At 39.3% G+C, this 11,421-nt stretch overlaps 1 protein-coding gene across 3 annotated transcripts in view; it reads left to right on the top strand.

Annotated features, from left to right (window-relative positions):
- LOC105922977 (serine/threonine kinase 11 interacting protein) overlaps positions 1–2,002 on the top strand; it is a 64,045-nt gene extending 62,043 nt beyond the window's left edge. For all 3 annotated transcript variants that reach the window (XM_021314429.2, XM_012858908.3, XM_012858902.3), the window contains exons 25-26: positions 504–724; positions 1,035–2,002. In XM_021314429.2, coding sequence (XP_021170104.2) covers positions 504–724; positions 1,035–1,175 — 362 coding nt within the window. In that variant the 3' untranslated portion in view covers positions 1,176–2,002. The remainder of the gene's footprint in view (positions 1–503; positions 725–1,034) is intronic.
- The last annotated feature ends 9,419 nt before the right edge of the window (positions 2,003–11,421 follow it).

Raw genomic sequence — 11,421 nt, 5'->3', positions numbered from 1 at the left:
TTGGTGCATCTCTAGTTTTAGCTTCTAGCTTTTTTATTTGTCGGTTTAAAGTTAGGATTCTTGTTGAATATCTATTTAATTCTGGATAGACCTGTACAGATTGTTCTTAGTTAAATTGGAAGATAGTTTCCATACTGTGATGCTTCATTATTTGTGGAAAAAACAGACAGTAAAATTGTACTAAGAAGACCATAATGTATTGATTAAAAAAAAGTATTAAAAGATTAAAGTCTGGAAGAGCGTGGAATATTGAAATTGAAAATGTTTTCCAACCAACTAATCGGGAAAAAAAAATAAAAAATCCCACAGTAGGATACTGCCACCACCATGTTTCACTGTGAGGTTTGTTTTACATGTATGCCAAAAGTTTCATTTTGGTCTGTTCTGATCAGGGCACATTTTTCCAACATGTTTGCTATGACTCCTACAATCTGTCATACATGTATATGCAACCAACTGTATTCATGTTAAGAGTTTAAAATGGGCTGAATGTTTTCTCATAGAGGAGATCTGGTCACCTCAGACAGTCCTCGCAACCCGAGAAACCCTCTACCTCCTGGAAGAAGATCACCAGTGGAGAAAAACCAGCCCAGCATCAACTGAAAACAGTGAACCGCGCAGCGGTGCTGTCACCGTGTTGGAAAGTCTTCCAATCAGCTGCGTGAGCTCCGTTCTGCTGTGGCCCTCGGATCAACTCAGGATGGACATTAACCTGTATGACGAGGTTAGTATTTCCAGAGTGTGTTGTTTGTAGTTGCTCATGCAGACAAAACAATCAGACCCAGCTGCCACTCAGACTCCTTCTTCCACTTCATCAGAAAGAAATAATGAAGAGAAAGTTTGCCCGGGGTTGTAGGAGCGTCCTCACTTAAACTCCAGATGGAGCCGTTTTTCATTTACAAAAACACATTCTTAAAAAAAAGTCATTTTTCCCTGATTCAGCTGATCGTTTTATTGAGTTCTGGATGTTATGAAAGCTATAAAAGTTAACTTTTTTTGCTTCTTCATGTTGTGTTCTCACATGGTTTCCACAGACTGTGAAACAGGAGAAGACGTGGTGCATGCGCTCACAGAGCACCGAGCTCCTTCAGGGTCTGTTATCCTGGGTCAGGGCACAGTGGGAGGCCATGTTCGGAGTCAAGCTGCAAACAAGTCTGCAAGACGACCCATCGTAATGGACACATAAAAAAACTACAATTTTAGGCTTTATTTCTGTGTGAGTTGTTTGAGGGTGTGGGGGGGGGGGGGGCTGTGAGCATGAGCCATTCTGCATCTTTGTTTTCTCAGCACTCAGTCTGGTCCCATTATGCTTGTTGCTTTAAGCCAAGAGCTTGGAAATGATTGCATTCATTCATGTGGTACACAAGCCTGTAAAAAAAAAAAAGACTGCTTGCATAATTTTTCCTCCAGAAAAAAAAAACCCCATCCCCAGTGACCATTTCTACTGCTGAAATGAAGTGTGCCTTGTTTCTTTGTGAAGATGCGATGTCCCCGTCTTGTGATGCACCTAAATGCTCGCTGTATTGTTCCTAAATCACCTGTAGCAGTAAGCAAATGTAGGGCAGATTACGTCGTCTCGGGTTAATGGTATTAACATTTTAAGGAGAAGTAAGCCGAAGAGTTATCCACCCTTCAGACAGAATCTCTCCTATGAGTTGAGGCGTCACACGCTGAACTCGAGGCTCTCATCAAGGTATCCCTCAAACATTTTGACTCCAATTCTTATAGTTTGTCAAAATGTAAATGGTAGCAGCAGTTTTATTTATTTATTTTTTTGTATGTTTTCAGAGGACATCAGACACTCAGCAAAGCCATATATAAAGTTTAAAATGTTCTTCACAGATGTGTGGATTTGAGTTTATGTTTCCACTGTGATGTGAGATTAAATAGATCAGGAAAAATCTAAGCCAACTCAAATCTAAATTTATGTTGTTACTTTTTGACTTAATGCAGAATGCTGACTTTTATTTTTCTATAAATGTCTCGTGTGGATAAAAAAAAAGGTTTTGTCTTCATTTGTGTTGTTGCATGTCCTTGAACAATTTTGCTGGTTCCTGTTTCAAATTTACTAAACAGACGCATCTTATTTACAGATGATCCCACTGATGGAGTCATGATGGAGAGTTTGGGGGGGGGACTAAGATCTCTCCAAGAGACAGACAAACTAAAAGTTCCTTTTATCTCCTTTAAAAAACAGATTAATCATCACGTTTCACATTCTGATGGTTTTTACTCATCTTTTTATCCATGTCTGCTCTTGCTGTCTTTAGAGTTTCCAATTATTTAAGAAGCCAAATTGTGACCAGGAACATTGAACTTAACCTGATGAAACTTCTCCAGGCGGAGTTACTGGTGCCTGGTTGGTGCTAAACTTTGAAGAGAAGTTGGGACAGCAAATACGGCTAAAAAGCTTACAGTTCTAGCTCCGAAACATCAGTTTTGATATCTACCCTGCACTTTCATAAGCAGGAACTTATTTTGAGGATGCCTCAGAGTTATTCAGTATTGTTCTGTTGTTTTGCCAGTAATGTTTGGGATAAATTAGGATAAGTATGTTAGCATGTGATATGCTAACATATTTACATATTTAACACATGCAGTTCTAACCCCTGTTTGAAGAGCAATTCAGTTGTTTTTGTTTGGAAAGCTAACATTCAAACCTTGTTATGCTAAACCACACTGCTAATTAGAAATCATGTCAAGCTAGCACCCATCGCCTGCATCTTCATTTTTGTAGTTTTAACCGTTATGTTATTACCTCCAACTTTCTATTAGTCTAGATTCTATAGTTGTGGTATTTTTGTGTTACCTGACTCCGCCAGATAGATTTGCTCCGCATATCCATCTGGAAACCTTCCGCTGAAGTAATTTTGGGAAGGGGCGAAAATACTGGTTAGCTGATTGGCCTATGTTGGTGATAGACGGGCCAAATAAACCAATCAGATTCGTCGTCGCTCTGTTACGAGCGACGACGAAAACACAACCACAAGCCAAGCTACTCTTGCTGCTGCAGGTAAAGGCTCGTTAGCTCAGCAAAGAAATACTCTGTAATTCCGATAAAACTTGCTTGATAGCCACGCTAACGCTAGTTTCATCGTCTGAAGCCGCCATGTTCTTTAGACTGAACTGTCGCACTTCTCGTTGGGTCACACCTCAACCCGCCTCAAAGCCAACGCTGATTGGACGTTCGTTTGGTGAACGGCTCCAAATTTTCTTTAACGGAGAGTAGCCAGACTGATCTGCGAGTGAAACCTTGAAAGCTTGCGAGATCAGGATGGTCTCACGAGGCTAATTTTTGTGTCCCCTTGCATAACTACCAGCCTTCATTCAGCAAACAGAAAAGAATACCGCCGTGATGTTAGAGTGAACTTTGTATCAGCTTAGGAAGCAGCTGAACACTACCTGTGTCAGCATTGGAAGCTAATGGGTTCCCATCAACCCCCATTCCATCGATTTCTGGTGATCATTGAGCACAATACGTGTCGACCACCGATTGAAATATGCCCTGAAGTGAAAGTGTTACTTAAGGATCTTTCCTAGTGATTGTACCTTAAATGTTAAATCACTCCAAGCCAAAACATTATTTGAGTATTATCTTTCTTCAACTTTATTGAGCCATAGTTTGCTGGCACAACAGTTTTTCTTACAGCTTTAATATTGGTCTGATAGTATAGGTTAATGTTGGTCTGATAGTATAGGTAAATGTTCCCCCTTTAATAAAAGAGGTTATTAGAACAGTATTTAGACTCCTTTATTTGGGAGTATTGATGACTGAATTAATATTGTAGCCCATATACTGCCCAACTAATGCAATCTGATATATTTAATTAGATAGACCTGCAGAAAGGTTTGTCAAAAAGATGTTCACATCATCAGCATATAAAGAAATCCTGTTTTGCAATTTGCATCTAGAGATACCCAGATGGTCTAAGGATTTCATCTTGATACTTAATGATAGTCAGGGTATTTCAATAGATACGTAGAAAGATGTATATGCGTAAAGGCTCTTTAATATAAGAGGGAATGCATAAAATAATTTGAACATAACACAAATTTAGCCTTTATTTGCATCTGTGGCAGTGGGAAAATATAACAAAGCTTAAAAAATATTTTAACAGCAATTAAACTTTAACCCTTTGATTCAAATTAGTAACACTAAAACATAAACTTATTCTAAACTATGAACAAATGCGTATAGAGTCAATGAATTATGCCGACACAAACGGTATGCCTTCATGCAAATGACAGCAAGAAATACATATTTGGTTGAGATGTTTCAAAACAGTGTGACATATGTACAGTCAATATTGCACTTAAAATCTGTTAAAAACACACCCTCCTAGTGGCTGTGATTGTTTTTAGTTTTTTTTTAGGTGGGAACATAAATGCTCTAAAACATTAGATACAGTGTGTTTAAAAACCAGAAACACAATTTCCACTTAGGTGTGAGGTGTTTTACGCATGTATTAGAAAGTAGTTGCTGTAAGAATGTCATTTTCTGCATGGGTCCTTGTATCCTTGTTCCTTGAAGTGTCTCCTTAGGTTGAAATGCAATAAGGATTTTCTCTTTGGTCACTTAGTACCAAAAGTATTTTTTTCTTTTCAGTGAGTTTAGTCAAGACTGAACTGTTAGGACGTTATTTTCTGCCCAGTTTGTCGCTGCAAATATTTCTTTGGCTGAGCATATGCTGCACACATGTTTCTGAAGACCCTGCATCACCTTCAGTTCCAGCCATGTGGATAAGGACCCGCCACCCCCCAAACAATCGCTCCCACTTTCCCTGTTCCTCAACCAACCAGTGAGCAGCAACGCACAAATGACTGGTCGTTACTTACCCACGACCGGCCTGTTTTCAATGTTCCCGGAGGTTTGATGCGCACAGTTAACAAACAGCTCATTTTGCCCATTGATTTTTATCTGTGTGCAAAACGGTCAAAAGGTTAACTACAGTAGAAAAAAAGTTGTTTGCAGAAAGCTCAAAACATTTCACACAAAACTCAAAGAACTCTAGGGATTCAAAGAAAAAAATCCCATCAGTTTGCAATCCCAAAACAGTCTGAATAGGATGCATGCATCTTCCTAATCAACTTCATACATGTCATGCAAGCTTTTCTGAAAAGCATCTAGACACAGAAATGATAATTTTTCTGTTCAGTTGGGAAGGTGTGTCAGGAGTGGAAATTACAGCAGTCTAAATGTGTTATTTTCCTCCCTAAAAGAGAAAAAAAAAATAGCTCACATTGAAGGCACGTAAAACCAAGTTAATGGTGAAGCATACTGTACATCATTAATTCTGCTTTATGACTCTGATCTGGCACCGTTCTCCTCTCCCACATGCTCACACTAAGCCATGCATTTCACAGTTTTATTATCTTTCTCCATGTGGTAAGTGTTTCTTTTGTTTTTTTTTCTGCACTTTTATTGTTTTTGATTATCTAAGTAACTGTTCCTGGGCAGATGACCGAGGCCCAAAGTGCAAGCAAGAAAATGCGGCATCGTTTTTATTTTATTTTTTTTTTATTTGGCTGGATCTGGTGGAATTAATGATCCCTAAAAACTCAGCGTTGAAAAAAAATCCATGAGTCAGACTGATTGCATGCTCTGAATTTATGTCATTCACTTTTATGTTTTTGGGAGGAAATAAGCAATCTAGCTTGATACTAAAAACATTACCACAACATGTGTGCTTGCAGTAAGGAGAGGCAATGGACTGCACGGGTGGGCAAAAATCAAAAGAGCTCCATATCAGCGAGTCCTGCCCTTAATGATGCAGCTAATATTCTCTCTACAGGGGTGTAAGGAGGAATGCTGAGCCCTTAAAGAGACTCACACAACTCTGTCAAGATCCTACAACCAATTTGTATGCCTGGCAGTTGGTTTACAATTTCCCATTTTTTTTTCCCCTTTAATAGCTCTCAGTTTGAAATATCTGCTATGCTCATTCAACGCCAAGATCTGCAAACAAACAAACAAAAAAAAAAAAACTGCAGGTGAATAAGTTCATGTTTCACTCAGACCATATCAGAGAACGGAAAGATTGATAGCACAAGAGGAAGCTGGGATGCAGCCATGAGCCGCTTGGCCCCGTGTAGTCGTATGGCCTGGTTTGACTTCTCGCTTCCTCCTCCAAACATTTCAGGTTGTCTTGTAAGTCAGGAGCCCCGCAGCTGTGCTGTGCATGACAGCAAGAAATCTGTTGTTTTGCTGAATGCCAAAGTCTACCAAATTCTTGGAGCGAGGGCTTCCTTGTGTGAAAGCCACAGTCACGCAGTGCTCCGTCAGACCGGTGGGCTGCCAAACTGTGGTCCAGGGCAAAATATCAGGCCCTGGACAGACAGATCAAATATTAGATTATGCTGTTTTTAAATGATGACTTCACTTGCTATCCTAACCCACTTGGTTGACCTTGGTTAAAACTGCATGGGAATACTTTGTCACGGCACTGTGTTAACATCAGTTTAGGTCACACTGAGCACAGAGATGGGTGAAGAACCTAGAATTTCAATCTTAAAACTCTAATGGGAGTCCCTGAATTCAACACTGGCCTGCACTGCACCATCGTTATTGTCCTTCTAAATGAACCATCACACGTTATGGTGTTCACTCTTTGAGTCTCCGTGAACAATTTGGAAACTGCAGTTTGTTTGATATTTTGTGCAAGCCGTTGAAGTTGGAGGAAAGACAGAATCTCTCATCTCTCACTGTGCGTAAGTCTTTAAACGCAGCAAGCATCACAACAGCCTTCACAGTTGCTATAAAGTGGAATCATAAATCCAAAAGTGAACATTACAACCATCATAAAACGTGGATTTATTGCAAGGCCAGTGCCGCTTGTGGACCCTCTATGATGGCAATTAAGTGTTTATATTCTGACTTTTTTTGAAATAATAAAGAATAAGACCAGTCACTTTAGCCTATGTATTTTTTAATGGGACAATTACTAATGGGCTCGGGAACCCAAAGGAGAACAACCTCTCCTAGACGACTACAAAAAAATGACACCAAACGTTGACTGAAGAGCATAGAGCCATTCGTATATATTGTCAATGGCTTTGCAGCTTATCGAGCATGCATGAGGCAACAGTGGAGAGGAAACACTGTCAGAGTCACATCACATAACATCAGTGATACAAATTTAAAGCATTTTTTAACGTAACAGAAAAAGAACAAATACACATAAACCATCCACAAATAAAACTGTTTAACAAAGAAATAACTCAGAAAGATCAGTAATTCATTATGAAAGATTAAGAAAATAGATGACCGAACAGCAATAAAATTAACAAATCACACGTCAGCTTCTCTTAAACACACCCAAGACTAGCAAGAATAAATTAAACAAACAAACAAAAACAACAATATTCTAGGGGCTGTATTCTCTTTTCAAATAAATAAATGTTAATAGTTGTAAAATCAGTTTTTCAATAAATTCTTACACAGGAAAAAGTTCCAGAATAGAAAAATGACATCTCCATAATGAGAACCAAATTCATCAACTTTGTCGATACGTTAAAACAAACTCTTCTGAAAAGAATATACAAATAAATCAAATTATGAGATTTGATCTTTTTTTCTTAATCCCATAATCCATTTGAATACTGAATTATAAAATAGTTTGTTGACAGATAGGAAATCTAAGCAAAAAGGGATGAAAAGTTTAAAGCAATTATTGAAGAAGCGACGTGACCCAGAGCCAATAATTAGCTCAAGTTGCAAAATGACAGAACACACAGAAACAACCCAGACACATAAAACTGAAAAAAGATTTACAAAACAAAATGACCACAAAGAAATGGCTAATAGGTAAAGGTAAATAGGTAAAGTTTGTAGCAGTGATGTTGACAAAATGGTTCATAGCTGTAGCAATGTTATAGAGGATGAACATAAAGATTGTTTTGAGCTGTGGCAAAGCTGGTTCCACCAGGATGTTCGAATATTAGAACTCTAATAACTTTTACAAAAAATATCAACTATACGACTGTTTAAGAGTAAGACAGAAATTAAAAGCGGCAGAAATGAAATCTCCACATCATTGTGTAACAAATCGAGCTGTGCACCACAGCTAGCTGTTACTGGAAGTTAGAAAAGTCAAAACTCCATATGATTGGAAGCTGTAGCTCTTCCGTAGAGGAGGACACAAAAACTTTAAAGTTGTAGTTCGTAAACTTGACTTAAGACAGAGGCTTCATTCCAAAGAAGCATCAAAAAGTGATTTGTTTCCACCAACAGAATAAACGTTTTATTAATCTTAGACTGTATTAACTGCACGTACATTTGTTTGGAACCATCGATGAGTGCTTGTTAATTTGGTGCCAAACTTTTATCATCGCCAACACCCCAAACATACTGTGGCTGCAGGTTTTGGACATGTTTTCAAAACCTGCACCCACACCCCAAACCATCTGATCCCTCCTTTGTGATGGAAAATCACATTGTAGCAGTTAGATCTGGTCCAAGTGAATGGGGCTGGGCAGGCCAGTGTAAAACACACCCGCTTTGGGGAAAAAACAAAATAAAATCTCCAAACTGCAAGATAAATGGAACACAATTTCTGGCCAGGTGTGTCCCGGAAAACACACCGCTCAACAAATAATCAATGCAACATTTTCAGAAGCAGTGTACTTGAGAATAGTAGGAGCTCAGAAGTACAGAAGACAAACAAGAACGTGAAACAGGAATCTTTGAGCAGGTTGCCGCTGCAACTGCAGCTTTATGTCGACTTCCCGAATTGTCCATGCTTGGCGGAATTTCCGGAATTTGCGTTACGTATTTTTGCATGAAATCTCGCAAATCTGGTGGTCCGTAGAGGGAGCTTCTAAGTAGCAAGTAGGTCAGGAAAAGAAACAGTACGGATCTGTCCATCTCATCGGCTGGATCGGAGGGTTCTGGTGTGTCTCGGCCTTGACTCTATTTACAACGTAGAGTGGACTGGAGAACCAATTAAATAATGCATGGATCGATAGATAGATAGATAGATAGATAGATAGATAGATAGATAGATAGATAGATAGATAGATAGATAGATAGATAGATAGATAGATAGGTAGATAGATAGATAGATAGATAGATAGATAGATAGCCATTGATCACAATGTACGGTTGGTTGGCCATTACTATTTTGTCTGTTTGTATCTAGAAGTCTCACAGGATCTTAGCTCTGTCGTTCTCCATCACCTTGGGAGGTGACTCCCATTTTGAACTGGGGGTCACCAGTTGGTATTCTGGACAGATGTTTCTGTACACTATACCAGCCACTTGGTCATGGTGTTCCATGTATTCCTTCCCTGCTAGAATCCTACACCCTGCTATGAGATGCTGGATGGTTTCTGAGGCTTCTATAGCCTGCGCCTGGGATCTTGCCTGGTATGGTAGATCTGGGCCTCTATTGTTCTGTTTCTCAAGGGCTGCTCCTGTGCTGCCATGATCAGTGCTTCAGTGCTGTCTTGCAGTCCAGCCCTCTCTAGCCATTGGTAGGATTTGATCATGTCAGCCACTTCAGCTATCTGTCAGTGGTACATCCCATGCAGCGTTTTTTTTCCTTCCGCTATGGTTCCCTCAGTTCCTTCTCTTCCAGCTTTTATTGTCTGATACATTCACTGAGCGCTTCATACCTTGGGGCCATCTTCCCCAAGGTATGGGGCCATCATACGATGGTGGCTCTGATGCTCAAGCCTCTGCCTCTGTCTTTGCGCTTTGTGTGGATACTCGATTGGGGTGGAATCCACCATGCATGGTGAGTAGCTTTTGTGTCTTAATATCACTAATCTGGATTTCCTCCTCTGGCCATCTTATTATCCCAGCATGGTATCTGATTACTGGCAAGGCATAGCTGATGATCGCCCAGACCTTGTTCTTGCCATTGAGCTGACTTCTCAGAACTCGTTGCAGGTATTTGGCTGTTGCTGCTTTCCTTGTGGCCTCTTTGTGGTATTCCAAGGTACTTATAGCTCTCTTCGACATCTGCTATTCTCCCTGCTGGGAGTGCAGTCCCCTCTGTGTGGATTACCTTCCCTATTTTTGTCCCCATTTGGCCACATTTCTCCAGTCTTATAACCTTAAAGGTAGAATCTGTAATTTTCCCGGAAATGTAAGTTGAGTAACTAATCCATGCGTTTATTTTTAGTAGAATTGATTACTGCAACGGTGTTTTCACGGGTCTGCCTAGAAAGTGGATCAGACAGCTGCAGCTGATCCAGAACGCTGCTGCCTGCGTCCTCACTAAGACTAAGAAAGTAGAGCACATCACCCCAGTTCTAAAGTCCTTACACTGGCTCCCTATATCTCAGAGAATAGACTTTAAAATACTTCTGTTAGTCTATAAATCCCTGAATTAGCACCTAAATACATCACAGACTTGTTATCAGTGTATCAACCCTCCAGACCACTCAGGTCTTCTGGCTCCAGCCTACTCTGCATACCTAGAACCAGAACTAGACAAGGAGAAGCAGCATTCAGTTCCTATGCTCCACTTATCTGGAACAAACTTCCAGAAAACTGTAAAAGTGCTGAAAGCCTGAGTTCCTTTAAATCGAGATTAAAAACCCATTTGTTTAGAATTGAATGTTCAAGTTAAAATGTTTTACTGTTTTCAAATGTTCTTTTTTGTTTCTACATTCTATCCCTACTTGCTTTTATTCTGTTTTATTTTCCTATATTTTAATCATGTAAAGCACTTTGCATTGTCTCTGTACTGAATTGTGCTATATAAGATAAGATAAGATAGTCTTTATTGATCTCACAATGGATAAAAGAAGAAGAAGAAAAGTAAGTAACCTCCTTTTTTTCTGAATACATAACGCATTGACTACTTTCAGGATGGGAGGACCATTTTACCCAACATAACAAAAAGAGTTTCTGAACGGGATTACCACCTAGAGCTTTAAATGTGGTGCTTTATTCACTGTAAGCAGAAAAAAATTGCATAATTAACTGAACTAAAGGCTTTATAAAGTATATGTTATCATTTTGAATGTGTTCAACTTTGCTTTTTCTATTTGGCATTAAGATATCAATTTTTATTGCCACATTGCTACACAGGACACTGGGGGAAAAAAAAAAGTGTTCAACTTTAATGAATTCAGTTACTTAAAGAGTTTAACTTTTCAACATACATTTTAATTGATATGAAATGTATGAGTTGTATACCTACTGTGTTTTTGCTTCAGTGTCGCCTTCATGATAATGCGACATTGAATGCACATATTGTTAGTTTTGCCAGTGAAATAAAATAAATATGTCCTGCTATGGAGTTAAAGTTGTGCTTTTAAGCATTTAAATTCCTCCAGTGTCCCAGGTGAGAGACCTTAAACAGCATCAACATCTTATGAAACATGTAATGGGAGTCTTATGGTCCTTTTTTTTTATCAGAACGGTAGTCAGTGTGGCGGATCTCAGGTTTCACTCGAGGGGCCTCCTTCTTC

Source organism: Fundulus heteroclitus, chromosome 24, assembly GCF_011125445.2.
Source record: "Fundulus heteroclitus isolate FHET01 chromosome 24, MU-UCD_Fhet_4.1, whole genome shotgun sequence".
In the NCBI taxonomy this organism is placed as follows: Eukaryota; Metazoa; Chordata; class Actinopteri; order Cyprinodontiformes; family Fundulidae; genus Fundulus; species Fundulus heteroclitus.
This window is presented reverse-complemented; position numbering and strand designations above follow the sequence as displayed.